General features: G+C 44.1%; 2 protein-coding genes across 2 annotated transcripts in view; one reads left to right on the forward strand and one right to left on the reverse strand.

Annotated features, from left to right (window-relative positions):
• The window catches only part of PIGU (phosphatidylinositol glycan anchor biosynthesis class U), an 84,726-nt gene extending 83,605 nt beyond the window's left edge, over positions 1 to 1,121 (reverse strand). Inside the window, exon 1 of the mRNA XM_079783624.1 lies at positions 852 to 1,121. Coding sequence (XP_079639750.1) covers positions 852 to 981 — 130 coding nt within the window. The 5' untranslated portion in view covers positions 982 to 1,121. The remainder of the gene's footprint in view (positions 1 to 851) is intronic.
• A 79-nt stretch (positions 1,122 to 1,200) lies between these two features.
• Positions 1,201 to 15,505, forward strand: part of TP53INP2 (tumor protein p53 inducible nuclear protein 2) — a 29,231-nt gene continuing 14,926 nt past the window's right edge. The window contains exon 1 of the mRNA XM_079783626.1: positions 1,201 to 1,291. The gene's annotated coding sequence lies outside the window, so the exon portion shown is untranslated. The remainder of the gene's footprint in view (positions 1,292 to 15,505) is intronic.

Below are 15,505 nucleotides of genomic sequence, written 5' to 3' on the forward strand. Positions count from 1 at the left end.
GCAGCGGTAAAAAAAAGAAGGATCTCTTACCCTTTGAGACAGCATGGAGGGACCTGGAGAATATCATGCTAAGTGAAATAAGCCAGTAAGAGACAAGTATCACAGGATCTCACTCATGTGGAATCTAATGAACAAAATAAGCTGATGAACAAAACAGACCCAGAGACACAGAAGCATGGAACAGACTGACGAATCTCAGAGGGAAGAAGGGGAGATTAACCGAAGAGTTTATATGCATATATGCATAACCCATGGGTACAGACAATAATGAGGTGAAGGCCTGGGGGGAGTGGAGTGGAGGGGGTCAATGGGAGGAAAGGGGGACATCTGTAATACCTTGAACAATAAAGATACATTTAAAAAATAATAATAAAAAGAAAAAAAGAAGAAACAGTAGGAAAAGCTGCACTGCGAGGTTAGACTGAGAGTAGACGTCTGAACACCTCACCTGGGATACCCCCTCCCCCGCCCCTCACACACCGTCCCATACTCCAGGGAGCACCACTAGAGATCCCGCATTAAATCCCAAGCCCCCCTCAATTTCCACTCCACCTTGCATGCCCTCTAAGTATCCCTTCCTCAGACCATTTCCCTTGGTTCAAGGCCCCAGGGGGACACACCCCCTCAGATCTTCATCCCTCAGGTAATCCCGCTCCGGGACCCAACCCTCCCCCAACAGTCCCACGCCCCCTCCCCCAGGCAGACGCGTCCTTAGGCCCCGCCCTCCCGCCCTCGGAGGGCGCCAGAGCGGGTCAGAGCGTAGTGCTTGCGGCCACTGCCCCACTCTCCATTCACAGAGGCCCGGGGAGCACAGGAGGGACCTGGCCGCCTACTCGAGCCGGTGGCCTCACCTCTCTTCCAAGAGCTCAGTGGGGACACCACCTCCACCCGCTCGGAGATGAACTCGGCCAGACTGGAGCGGAACAAGGCCGCCCGCACAGTCACAGCCACCACCAGCACCAGGGCCAAGGGAGCCGCCATGATAGCTGGGGCGGCGCGCCGCCGGGGAGGGAAAGGCGATGCGGAAGAGCCTCGCGGCCCGTGCGCCACCTCTGTAGTTCCGCGGGCCGGAGCGCCTGGCGGCTGCTGCCGCCGTAGCTGCCTGACAGGGGACTACCACTCCCAGGAAGCCTTGCGGCCCGGCAGGGCGGGACGACGGAAAGCCGGGCAAGTCAAGCTTGTAGCGAAGGGTTAGGCGACGTCTCCGGTGATAGCTGGTGAATTGTAAAAGCGCTCAGGAGCTGAAGTGCTGCTGAAAGGAATCAAATTAGGAATTTATCTTCGTGGGGCTGTGAGTGAGTTTTAAAGAGATGTTAGTTTCGCTCTTGTGTGTATGTTTTTAATGCTTAAATGTTTCTCTTTTATGTTTTTAAAGACTATTAAATATGTGTTCATGTACTTGCAATTGTGTATATTGAACGACAACCGTTCCCAGGCACTATATTGGATTCTGAGGATAGATTCTGGCATAGTAGACAGATGTGTTAGCCCTGCGGCCTGGAACGAGTTGCTTAACCTTTCTGTGCCTCAGATCTCTCATCTGAAAAATGTACTGGCTGTTGGCTCCTATGGCCTGCTAGAAACAACTGAGGAATGCTTAGAAATTCTCCCAGTCCCTTTTAAACACAACCGTTATAAAAAAATAAATTATATAAACTTACAACTAAATAAATTATATTAAAAACAAGGTAATATTTATTCTTGAATATTTATTCAAAACTCATCACTTCCTAATTGTTTTACTACACTTTGTTTTAACTGTGCTCTTAAGGTTGTTTACCACTGGTATTTCACTATGGCAAATATTGTATAATACTGTGTACTACTGCCCTTCCCTTCCCAAATCCGTGTTCAGTGAAAACAGGTTGGTAGCTTGAAATCCCTCCTGATGGGAGTGTTTACACCACAGAAGTGAGCACACACTTCAAATCAGGGTTCTATAGTTTGGAGAGCCCTTTGATAAGAATTCAGAAGCACACCACTTCATTAATTAATGTATGAAAAGTGCTTATGGTGAGTGCTTAAATGTTAGCTATAATAATATTAAATATATGAAGAAATTTCAGATCTGTAAACAAAATGAAACAGGTTGCATGATGAAGAATAACTTGGTGGAAGGGGAGTGGTAATGTTATCCATGGAAGTGGGTGCTGTGAGGAAAAGACTTTCCGAGGGCCCCAATGGGTTTTGTTAAAAGCTTTATTGATTGTGTAAAATTAAGGAGGTTCCCCTCCAAGGTCCCACCATGGAAAAAGTCCAGTCTTGTTTTCAGCAGCCCAGAATTTCTATTCCATATTAAAGTCCAGTCCTGTCCAGCAACTGGCTAGTTTAGCTTGTATTCCCAGCTGCAATCCATCGTGTGTGGGGTCTGCACCGCCATGGGCCATGAGGCTGCTTAAACCCACATGGCAGGCGAGCACACGGGTGAGTGCGGGTCAGGAGCAAGGGAGAACAAGAGCAAGAGACAAGAGAAGGGAACTTTCTGTCTGGGGATTTTAACCAGAACCTTCCAAGATTTTGCACTTTTCTGATGGGGTCTGCCCCTTCGCCAACCCGTTGTTCCCCGGGCTAAACTGATAGGCAAGCGCCTTCCTACGTCACCCAGACTTCACAGCCCATACACTCATCTCCCCCTGTGTTTGATCCCTTCCCCACTGATCTGCAGGGAAGAGACCACTGGTTCCCTGGGGAGCTTGAAGCTGTAGCTTCCTGCAGAAGCTACCCAGATGACCATGCTTAGGTCTGGCCTCCCCTTTGCTTTCTTCCTGTTATTCATATTAACTATCGAATTACAATGATAATAGTAACACTGGACAGGGTGGTCAGGGAAGGCTCTGAGAAGAGGTGACATTTAAGCTGACACCTAAAAGATGATAAATTAATCAGAGTTTCCAAGCTGGAGGGCAGAGACTCCGAGTCAGAAAAAAAGAAGATAGTGGAAGGTGTGGATGGAGAGGCAGATAGGAGCCAATCAGGTAGGGACCTGTTCGCCATGGTTGGGAATTTGGGCTTCATTCAAAGTGCAATGCATGTGCCTTTGGAGAATTTTAAACAAGAAAGTGTATATTTTTTTTAAAGATCATTACATCCCCAGGATCTATACTGGGTGTTAGGGAATATTGCAATGACAAAGTTGTATTTCTTGCTTTTATAGAACATAAAGAGCAGTCGCAGAGATGTGATAGTCTTAAGAATAACACAAATAGAAATAAAATCTCAAACCATGATGAGAGAAGGAAGAAAGAACAGGATACTAGCAGAATGCAAAAATCAGCCCTGGAACAGATAGCTTTCTTGACCATTGGGAGGAGCGGGTCTCCATTGGGAGAGGGGATCACGAAGGAATAAAGGCACTCTCATCCTCTGAGCCCCACTCTGCTAAGCATTGTGCCATGCTTTTAACACACATTAGCTTATTTAGTCTGTGCAGCCTTCTTTCCAAAGATGTAAGTGTAAAGTGTAAGCCTTGACATTGGTTTTTTTTTTTTTTCTTTTATGTTACACAAATACCTATCTTAAGCTTTGATTGCCAAGGCATCCACTTCAAAGACAGCTATCTTGAATAAACACATTGTCAGCCACACAATTAGATTAAGAGCCAGATGGCCTCCCCTTATTGAGGCTCCTTTGTTTTAGAGATATTGGTTGATTTAAATAACATCATTTAGGCTACTTGTTTATTTTGCTTTCTTCTGGGGCTTTAAATTCCTGCTTTTTAAATTCACCAATAAAGTGTGAGCCCAGGAAAGTTTTACATTCACCTACAAATTCTGGGCCATTGCCCAATAAAAACAGCCACCCAGGCCTGTGACCTATGAGTGTGCTCGCTCTCTCTCTCTCTCTCTCTCTCTCTCTCTCTCTCTCTCTCCTTAACCTTGCTATGTGGCCCCAGGTGTGCTGTGTAATTTTCAGGTCTTGCAGGTCTTGTAAGTAATAAACCTTATCTTTTCAAAGTTTCCTAATGGTTATTGCTGAAAGGCATCTTGAAATCATAGTAAGAACCACAAGGGCTGGCCCAGCTACAATACTGGTTATTGACAGGCTGAGACCAGTACAAAACAAGTGTTGTTATTTCCTTTTACATAAAAGGAGGAGGCATGTATTACATCATCTTAGAGTAAAGTATATTACATCTTGAAAAATGGAGGAGATGGAGAAAGGTTAGGTAACATAGTAAAGATTGAGCAAGGTTATGTAATGTAAAATGCTTAGCACATAGCAAGTGCTCAATATACATTGTTAGCTGTCTTATTATTATTTGTATTGTCCTAACAAATGACTTAAAAATTCTTAGGGTTTGGATTGTCTTTGGGAAGAACAGTGATCAGCCACGACAGGTAGAAAATGTAACCCAAACCAGTGGTTCTTAAACATGAGTGTGCATGGATCATGGACCTAAATATAAGGTCCTAGAAGACTCCTAGAAAACACAGAATAAATCTCCAGGACCTTGAGTTAGGCAATGGTTTCTTAGTTATAACACCAAAAGCACAGGCAACAAAAGCAGAAATAACTTGAACTTAAGGGTCCCAGGTTCGATTTCGGTCAAGGGCATGTACCTTGGTTGCGGGCACATCCCCAGTAGGGGGTGTGCAGGAGGCAGCTGATCCATGTTTCTCTCTCATCGATGTTTCTAACTCTCTATCCCTCTCCCTTCCTCTCCCTTCCTCTCTGTAAAAAATCAATAAAATATATATATTTTTAAAAAACAAACTTTTGTGCTCCAAAGGACACTATCAAGAAATGAAAATGGCTCGGCCGGCATGGTTCAGTGGTTGAGTGTCGACCTATGAACCAGGAGGTTATGGTTCGATTCCTGGTCAGGTCATAATGCCCAGGTTGCTTGCTCAATCCACAGTGTGGGACGTGTAGGAAGCAGCCAATCAATGATTCTCTCTCATCATTGATGTTTCTCTCTGTCTCTCCCTCTCTTTTCCTCTCTGAAATAAATAAAAATATATTTTTTTAAAAAAAGAAAGAAAGAAAATGTGGCAGGATAGTAAGAAGCTAGGAAAATTCCTGGGCAACTGGAATGGGGAAACTGAGAGACGAAATTAAACAAAGCCTAACAGTTTGGGCAGCTTGCAGCCAGCTCGATAGACATCTTCTCTAACCAGAGAATACATAGCTTAAATCACCCTGGCCTGGGAGGATAAAAACAAATACCCAATGACATTTGTGCCAGCTAAACCCAAGGACAAGGACAAATGAAGTCTGGGGGACAAATAACAAAACCCCCAAAGCATTTGGATGGTATCACTTGAGGCGGGGGGGTTGGGGGGAAGGGATGATAGGCAGGAAAGATAGCTGCTAGGGCAGGAGGAGGGGAAGGGGAAAAGGGGGGAGTTTATCTCACCCACTGAACAAAGAAGTCAGCAAGATAAAATCGCCAGTTGTTCTCATAAATTCTGGGAAAAGCTGCAACAATGTAAAAGGAGAACCTTGAAATCTATTGTGGCGGGGTGTGTGTGTGTGTGTGTGTGTGTGTGTGTGTGTGTGTGTGTGTGTGTGTGTGTGTATAAAACCCTTGAGCCCCCACCAGGTGCCTGGAGTGCTCAGACTAGCTGAGTTGTCCACTTGTGCTTTATGCCAGTTGTATTCTTAATAAGTTTTCTTGCTTTGCTTCCTTAATAAATTTGTTTGCTTTGGCCCTAGCCAGTTTGGCTCACTGGATAGAGTGACGGCCTGGGGAATGAAGGGTCCCAGGTTCGATTCCGGTCAAGGGCAGGTACCTTGGTTGCAGGCACATCCTCAGTAGGGGGTGTGCAGGAGGCAGCTGATCGATGCTTCTCTCTCATCAATGTTTCTAACTCTCTATCCCTCTCCCTTCCTCTCTGTAAAAAATCAATAAAATATATTTTTTTAAAAATTTGCTTGCTTTGCTTCACCACTGCTTATGTCACTCGTCTGAATTCTTTCTCAAGAGTATGACAAGAACCGAGGAGGGGAGAGCCAACCCCCTTTGACTTGGGTGCCTCTCTGGTAATAAAAAGACAAACCACAGAATGGGAGAAAATATCTACAAATCATATATCTGATTAGGGACAGTTATCCAGAATATATAAAGAACTCTAACAACTCAATAATAAAATGACAAATGACCTGAATAAAAATGTGCAAATGATTTGAATAGATATATTTCCAAAGATACACAAATGGCCAATAAGCATGTGAAAAGATGCTCAACATCATTAGTTATTAGGGAAATATAAATCAAAACCTCAATGAGCCCTATCCAGTTTTCTCAGTGGTTAGAGTGTTGGCCCGCAGAATGCAGGGTCTTGGGTTTGATTCTGGTCAAGGTCATGTACCTCAGTCAGCAGAGTACATGTGGAAGGCAACCAATTGATGTGTCTCTCTCATATTGATGTTTCTCTCTCTCTGTCTCTCCCCCTCCCTTCCACTCTAAAATCAATGGGAAAAAAAATATCCTTGAGAAAACAATATCCTGAAGTGAGGATTAACAAAACAAACAAAAAACCCGCCTCAATGAGATATCACTTTATACCCATTAGGATAGCTACAATAAAAGACCAATAATGGGTATTGACAAGGATGTTAAGAAATTGAAATCCTCATACTGATGGGAATGTAAAATGTTGTAGCCATTCTGGAAAATAGTTTGGTGGTTCCTCAAAATGTTAAACATAGAGTTGCCACTCTGGCCATGTAGCTTAGTTGTTAGGGCGTCTCTCTAAAATCAATAAACATATCCTCGGGTGAGGATTTAATATAACAATAATAAAAATAACTTGTATATAAATATTCATAGCTTATTTAGAGTTATTCATAATAGCCAAAAAGTGGAAACAACACAAATATCCATTTTATTTGCCATGGATGGATAAACAAAATATGGTATATCTATACAATGGACTATAATTGGGCAATAAAAAAGAATGAAGTATTGATATATACTATAATATGGATGACTTTGAAAACATACTAAGTGAGCTTGGGCTGGGTAGCTCAGTTGGTTAGAGTGTGGTCCCTAAACACCAAGGTTGTGGGTTCAATCCCTGGTCAGGGCACATACAAGAAACAACAAATGGCCTGGCCAATGTGGCTCAGTGGTTGAGCATCAACTCATGAATCAGGAGGTCATGGTTTCATTCCTGGTCAGGACACCACATGCATGTCCAGGTTGTGGGCCTGATCCCCAGTAGGGGGCGTGCAGGAGGAAGCTGATCAATGACTCTCATCATTGATGTCTCTATCTCTCTCTCCCTATCCCTTCCTCTCTCTGAAATCAATAATAAAAAAAGAAACAATAAATGGAACAACAAAACTCTCCCTTCTCTCTCTCTCTCTCTCTCTCTCTCTCTCTCTCTCTCTCTCTCTCTCTCTCTTCCTCTGAAATCAATAAATACATTTTAAAAATTAAGGTGCTCTGGCCAGTGTGGCTCAGTTGCTTGGAGCCTTGTCCCATGCACCAGAAGGTTGTGGGTTCGATTCCAGTCAGGGCACATACCTAGGTTGCCGGTTTAAACCCCCTGGATGGGGCAAGTACAAAAGGTAACTGATCAATGTATCTCACATCTATGTTTCTTTCTCTCTCTCCCCCTTCCTCCCACTCTGAAATCAATTAAAAAATAAAGATTCATATATATATATATATATATATATATATATATATATATATATATATATCAAACTACCTCTTAGACATCACCACCTGGATATCCCAAAGCTACTTTAAATTCCAAATATCTAAAACTGAGCTCATGATCTTTCTTCTGAAAACTCACTCTTCCTCTTTAACCCCTTATTTCTGTGAATGGCACCACCAATGTTTCACATGCTAGGCCAAAGACCTGGGAATCAGTCTAGGTATCTCCCACTTCCCCATCCCTTGTATACAATCTATCTTCAAACTTTGACCTAGATATCACTCAAATTCATCTACTCCTCTCCATTTTCACTGCCACCACCCGTGGTGGCCTTGTCTAAGCCACCAGGATTTCTTATCTAGATTTCTGTTATACTCTCTTGAATAGTCTCTTGTTGCCACTCTTCATTCTCAACCCATTCTCTATCCCTGACACCTGCTGTTGAGTGAATGAATGAATATCATTAACCTCTCACTTAAAACCCTTCACTGGCTTTCCTTTGCACTTAGTTTAAGAACCAAGTCCTGTCCGGCCAGTGTGGCTCAATGGTTGAGCGTTCACCTATGAACCAGGAAGTTATGGTTCAATTCCCAGTCAGGGCACATGCCCAGGTTGCTGGGGCATGCAGGAGCTAGCCGATTAATGATTCTCATCATTGATGTTTCTATCTTTCTCCTTCGTCCTTCCTGAAATAAATAAAAATATATTTTAAAAGAGCTAAGTCCTTAAGATGGCTTGCAAAGGAAGGGCCAGCATGATCTATTCCCCTAACTACCTCCCTTTCCTCTTCCTCTATGTTTCTGCCCTCTTTGCACCTGAGAAAATCCTATATAATAAAGAGGTAAAATGCAAATTGACTATCACGCCCTCACAAGATGGCTGCCTACTACTAGGCCAGCAGGGGGGTTAGTGAGGGACGACCAAACTACTAAATAAGCAGGCTGTGTGGGGAGACCAGGCTGGCAGGGGGGTTAGTGAGAGATGACCAAACAACTGAACAAGCAGGCTGTGTGGGGCAACCAGACCGGTGGGGGCGCTGTGAGGGGCAACCAGGCTGGCAGGGGGGCAGTTGGGGGCGACCAGGCCAGCCGGGGGGGGGGGGGGCAGTTAGGGGCGACCAGGCAGGCAGGCAGGTGAACAATTAGGAGCCAGCGGTCCAGGATTGTGAGAGGGGTGTCCGACTGCTGGTTTAGGCCCAATCCCTGGGATTGGGCCTTAACTGGCAGTCGGACATCCCTCGAGGGGTCCCGGATTGGATAGGGTGCAGGCTGGGCTGAGGGGGACCCCCCATGCAGGAATTTCATGCACCGGGCCTCTAGTAAGTTAATAAGTAGCCATTCCCTTGGTACATTCTACTATGTACACCCCACTGGCTACTCCCAACAGTATCTGTCCTTACTTGGCAAAGTCCTACATATCCTTCAAGGCCCATTCTTAAAGTTTCCTTCTTTATGAAGACCTTGATTCCATCAGGGAGTTAGTTTCTTCTCTGTGCTCCCAAAGCACTTGCCAGCTACCTCTATTCCACATTAATGATCACTATCTGATAATTCTGTTATCTGAAGTTATTGGGAGTGTGCTTCTTCTGTTAGTTAAATCTTACTTGTGGTGGATTTTTCCTTGTGTATTTCATTACTTTTTCCTTTCGAATTAGTTAATGTTTGGAAGAGCTTTATATATAGGAATTCTGTATAGTCTGCAATGGGGGATGGGTGGGGGGATTTGCATTTGTCTCTGCTAGGCATCTGAGAGAGTTTTGGAGTAGGTCTCCTTTTATATTGACTTCTCAGCCTCAGAGATTCCCAGCCATGCAGGTGATATAAATATGAACCCCAGACACATTGAGGTCAGGTATGTGGTTTCAAATTCTCAGGAAATAGTTTTTTCCCCACCTAAAGACCAAGTCAAGACAAACATATAGGACACGGATTTTTGTCTCCTTTGCTAGTAGTCAGATGTTTGTTTGTTTCTCCCTAGTCCACTCTTTCACTGTGGGTGTAGACCTTCAAGGGTCCTAGTTTATCAAGAGCCTCAAATTTCATGTAAGCTCAAGGCTTCATCTCCCCAATTGTCTGTTAAAATCCAAACTATTGCAAGTCCTGTTGTACATTTAAAAGGATGTTTATTGTGTTTATTTCCAGCATTTCCATGTGTGTAGCAGGAAGTTCCAGATATTTTCAGAAAAGGAAGTCCAACTCAATACTTAGTAGACAGAATGTCATTGTCTGTTTACTTATCTATTTTCCCCAAGAGTATCAAGCTCTGAAAGGGCAGGATCTGGGTTTGACTCATCTCTGGGTCAAGACAACGACCCTAGACACAGTAAAATTTGCTCAGTGCATTCGTTGATACCAAACCTCCACTCAGACACTTCTAGAGATAGGGAGAGCTCATTTTCTCCCAAAGTAGCCTTTTCTTTGGAAAGGGTTGTGTTATCTGGGTGACCACTTGACTAATGGGGGACAGCCTGGCCCTCATATCTGTTCATCCTTCCCAACACTCAGCTTGTCCACTCAGATTCTATAGGGGGCTGGGTATCAGTGCCTGAATGATCCCAGTGATAACTGGGATTTTGAACTTTGATTCAGGAGGAAGTACATGGGCTAGTCCTAAATGTAAACCTAAAGCTCTTATGCACCACTAGAGGCCCGATGCATGAAATTCGTGCATTGGGTGAGGGGAGGAGGGAGGAAGGTCCCTCAGCCCAGCATGCACCCTCTCCAATCTGGGGCCCACTGTGGGATCAGGCTTAAACCAGCAGTCGGACATCCCTTTCACAATCCGGGACTCCTAGCTCCCAATTGCTTGCCTGCCTGCCTGCCTGATTGCTCCTAATTGCTTCTGCCTGCCAGCCTGATCACCCCCTAACCACTTCCCTGCCAGCCAGATCGATGCCTAACTGCTCCCCTGCTGGCCTGATTGCCCCCAACTACCCTCCCCTGCCAGCCTGGTCCCCCCCAACTGCCCTCCCCTGCCAGCCTTGTCCCCCCCCAACTGTTCTCCCCTGCCAGCCTGGTCGCCCCTAACTGCCCTCCCCTGCTGACCTGATCGCCCACAACTGCCCGCCTCTGCCAGCCATCTTGTGGCGGCCATCTTGTAACCACATGGGGCGGCCATCTTGTGCGAGAGCGTGATGGTCAATTTGCATATTACCTCTTTATTATATAGGATTAGTAGAAGTCTAAACTGGCACAATACTTTGGGAGAGCAATTCAACAGCATCTATTTAAAACTGAAATATGTATACTTAACATCTTACAATTCACTTCTCTGAATCTATTCTAGTCATACAAGAATAGTCACTAAAGCATTGTTTGTGATAGCAAAAAGATTGAAAACCACCCAAATGGCCATCAATAAGTGATCAACTGCCCTAGCCGGGTTGGCTCAGTGGATAGAGCGTCGGCCTGCGGACTGAAGGGTCCCAGGTTCGATTCCGGTCAAGGGCATGTACCTTGGTTGCGAGCACATCCCCAGTGGGGGGTATGTGGGAGGCAGCTGATCGAGGTTTCTCTCTCATCAATGTTTCTGGATCCTTATCCCTCTCCCTTCCTCTCTGTAAAAAATCAATAAAGTATATTTAAAAAAATAAATAAGTGATCAACTAAATAAGCTATCTAACAGCCATACAATGGGAAACTGTATGACAGTTTTTCTTTAATGAGGTATATCTACATGTATTGACATAGGTAGAATCCTAAGTCATATTGCTGAGTGAAAAATGTGAGTCTGCAGGACAGAGTATATATTTATGTAGAAACAAAATAATTTACAAGTAGTATAAATTGTTACATCCTGGAAGCTATTTGGCAATATCTATCAACTTTACATTGCTACTTAAACTTTTTAGATAATCTCAACCTACTAATCCTTACTGATAGATATTCTTACAAGTAAATATGCAAAATAATGGATAAAAATATTAATTGCAGTATTATCGGTGGTAATAAAATATTGGAAACAACTTTTCTTTCATTAGGAGAATGGTAAATACTATGCATACTACAATGGGATACAATGCAGGTGTGAAAAAGAATGAGGTTTGCCCTAGCTGCTTTGGCTCAGTGGATAAGTGTTGGCCCACAGACTGAAGGGTCACAGGTTCGATTCTGATCAAGGGTACGTATCTTCAGGCTTGATCCCCAGGGCACATGTAGGAGGCAACCAATTGATGTGTCTCTCTCATGTGTCTTTCTCAGATTGATGTTTCTCTCTCTGTGTCTCTCCCTTTCCCTTCCTCTCTGACATCAATAAAAATATATTTTTAAAAAGTTTGCTTAACATTTATACAATATTTATGTAAATTGCTGTATCATTTAAAATATAGTTTAATTTTTAAAAAATATTTTTATTGATTTCAGAGATGAAGAGATAGGAATATCAATGATGAGAGAGAATCACTAATGGGCTGCCTCCTGCATACCCCCCTGCTGGGGATCGAGCCCACAAACCAGGCATGTGCCCTTGACTAGAATCAAACCCAGGACCCTTCAGTCCACAGGCCAACGCTCTATCCACTGAGCCAAATCGGCCGGCACTACATTTTAATTTTTAAAAATCGACTTCAGATGGATAGTACAACCACCCTCAGGCAAAGGAGTGAGGCTGACTCTCCTGAAGGGAGGATTCATGTCATGCCCTTTGCCCTTTGTCTCACCTGCTTTTCCTAAGGACACCCTTGCTCAGAAGGAGGCACCTGGGCTGTTCCTGGCATCATTCCAAAGAGCCTCGTCTGTCACCTCTCACCTACTTGGCTCCCTGTCCCTAGTATTCTGGGCTGAGAACCAGAGTCAATTGACCATAGGGCCATATTTCCAGAAGTCCTGATCGATGTGAGGTTGAGCAAGGCAGCCCAGAAAAATTGGGACAGCTGGCTCCGACCTCTTACCTCTCTGTTCAACCCCTTCAATACCCTACCACTCTTTCTCCCACCTCCAAAAATATATTTCTCTCTCAGTCCATTTAGTGGAAAGAGGTCACCTGAAGAACCCATCCAACTAGATATGCAGGAATTTAGTGTAAGGGCTCTGGAGCCAGGCTGACAGGATTCATATCCCAGTCTGTCACTTAGTAGCTGTCAAACCTTTGGCAGATAACTCGAACTCTCTGTGCCTCAGTTTCAGAACCTGCAAGATGTGGATAGTAAGAGAAGCTCCCTGTCAGGATTATTGTGAAGCTGTAATGAGAGATTACATGAAAAACCTTTAGAACACCTGGAACGTAGAAAGCAATCAATAAATATTAGGCATGATTATTAATACTTATGCAAATACTTTTTTATTTTTTTAAATCATTTTATTGATTTTTTTACAGAGAGGAAGAGAGAGGGAGAGTTAGAAACATCGATGAGAGAGAAACATCGATCACCTGCCTCCTGCACGCCTCTACTGGGGATGTGCCCGCAAACCAAGGTAAATGCCCTTGACCGGAATCGAACCTGGGACCCTTCAGTCCGCAGGCCGATGCTCTATCCACTGAGCCAAACCGGTTAGGGCTATGCAAATACTTTTTTATATATATTATATATTTTTTTTAATTGATTTTTTACAGAGAGGAAGTGAGAGGGATAGAGAGTTAGAAACATCGATGATAGAGAAACATCGATCAGCTGCCTCTTGCACAACCCCTACCGGGGATGTGCCCGCAACCAAGGTACATGCCCTTGACCGGAATCGAACCCGGGACCTTTCAGTCCGAAGGCCGATGCTCTATCTACTGAGCCAAACCAGTTTCGGCTGCAAATACTTTTTTAAAGGACAGCGCTAAAAAGCTTCGAAGGCTCCTTCAGAAGAAAAATTAAATCTGGCAAGTCAATAAGTCACCTGTATTAAACATCAAGGAGGCATTAGTCACTAGCTTTCTAATTTGACTCAAATCAGGAATAGTTATGACAGAGGAAGTTCTTGAACAAAAAAATCTAAGGAAAGTGATGTTCTGACCCAAATCTGTGACAACTTCATTTCAAACATGGAAAAAACATCTGACCTGGGAATTTATGAACTGCTGACTTTGCCCTTCTCAAATGAGTTGGTCAATGTTGATTTTGTGCATGTAGGTCAGTGATTATATTGTATTTTCTTAACTAAATTGAATAAGTATACTTTAATGTTGCCTTTTTATTCTTTTTAAACCAAGTTAGTTGAGGTGTAATGAGTTTTGACAAATATAGGGTGTCCCCCAAAATGTATACACATATTTTGAATAATTATACAGGCAGTGTTTATTAAAATACATTTCATTTTTAAAATTGAGCTATCAGCTGTTAAAGTGTACATACATTTCTTGGGGACACCCTGTATACGCACCATCCAACTAGATTTAGTATACAGACAGGAAATATTGAGCATTTCTATCACTGCAGAATAGTCCCTTGTTCCCCTTTGTAGTCAGTCCTCCCACCACCGCCAAGCAGCTATTGATCTGCTTTGTTAGTACATATTACTTTTACCTGTTCTAGAAGTTCATATGAATGGAATCATATGGTATGTACTCTTTTGCATCTGGTTTCTTCTGTTCAGCCTTGTGTTTTTTGTTGTTGTTTTTTTAAATAGATTTATATTTTATTTTATTTTTTTAATTTTTTTCTTTATTGATTAAGGTGTCACGTATTTGTCCTCATCCCCCCATTCCCATCCCCCACCCCACCCCCCTGTTGTCCTTAACCATTGGTTAGGCTTGTATGCATGCACACAAGTCCTTTGGTTGATCTCTCCCCGCTACCCCCACCCTCCCCTACCCTCCCTCTGAGGCCCCACAGTCCGATCGATGCCTCCTTGTTTCTGGGTGTGTTCTTGTTCATCAGTCTATGTATTTCATCATTTCCCCTAGATGAGTGAGATCATGTGTTACTAGAAATATACTTATAAGAACCGAATGTGAGACGTGCAATAATAGTTATGCTGACAGGCAAATGAATCAGTCTATAGTAAGTTTCTTTCTGGACCAACATTTCTTTTGAGACCCATTTTCAGTATCCACCAGTTCCTTATGTGTACATGTCGGCACTGACTTTTCAGCTCTGGGTGGTAGACCAATGGTGGTAATGCAGGTCCGACTCCCTCTGGTTTGGTCTCGCCCGGACCCAGGGGCGCGGCTTCACCCGGACTCAGGGGTGCGCGGCCTCACCCGGTCCTGGGATCCAGCTTCACCTGGACCCAGGGGCTCGCGGCCTCACCTGGACCCAGGGGCGCATGGCCTCTCCTGGACCCAGGGGTGTGGCCTCACCCTGACCCAGGACCCAGCCTCACCCGGATCCAGGGGCGCACGGCCTCACCCGGACCCAGGATCCAGCTTCACCTGGACCCAGAGGTGCGTGGCCTCACCCGGACCCAGGGGCGCGGACTCACCCGGACCCGGGACCAAGCCTCTCCCGGATCCAGGGGCGCACAGCTTCACCTGGACCCGGGATCCAGCTTCACCCCAGCCTTGTGTTTTGAGGTCCATCCATATTTTTTGCAGGTGTTAGCTTATTCCTTTTTTAAATGCTTAGTATAGTCCATTGGATGAATATACTATAATTCTGTTAACTTTATATACTAGATTTTTAAAAATATATATATTTTATTGATTTTTTACAGAGAGGAAGGGAGAAGGATAGAGAGTCAGAAACATTGATGAGAGAGAAACATCAATCAGCTGCCTCCTGCACACCCCCTACTGGGGATGTGCCCGCAACCAAGGTACATGCCCTTGACCGGAATCGAACCTGGGACCCTTCAGTCCGCAGGCCAGCGCTCTATCCACTGAGCCAAACCGGTTAGAGCATATACTAGGTTTTTTAAAAAAATATTTTTTATTGATTTCAGAGAGGAAGAGAGAGGGAGAGAGAGATAGAAACATCAATGATGAGAGAGAATCATTGATCAGCTGCCTCCTGCACGCCCCCAACAGGGGAT

This window comes from Cnephaeus nilssonii (assembly GCF_951640355.1).
Source record: "Cnephaeus nilssonii genome assembly, chromosome: 11".
Classification (NCBI taxonomy): Eukaryota; Metazoa; Chordata; class Mammalia; order Chiroptera; family Vespertilionidae; genus Cnephaeus; species Cnephaeus nilssonii.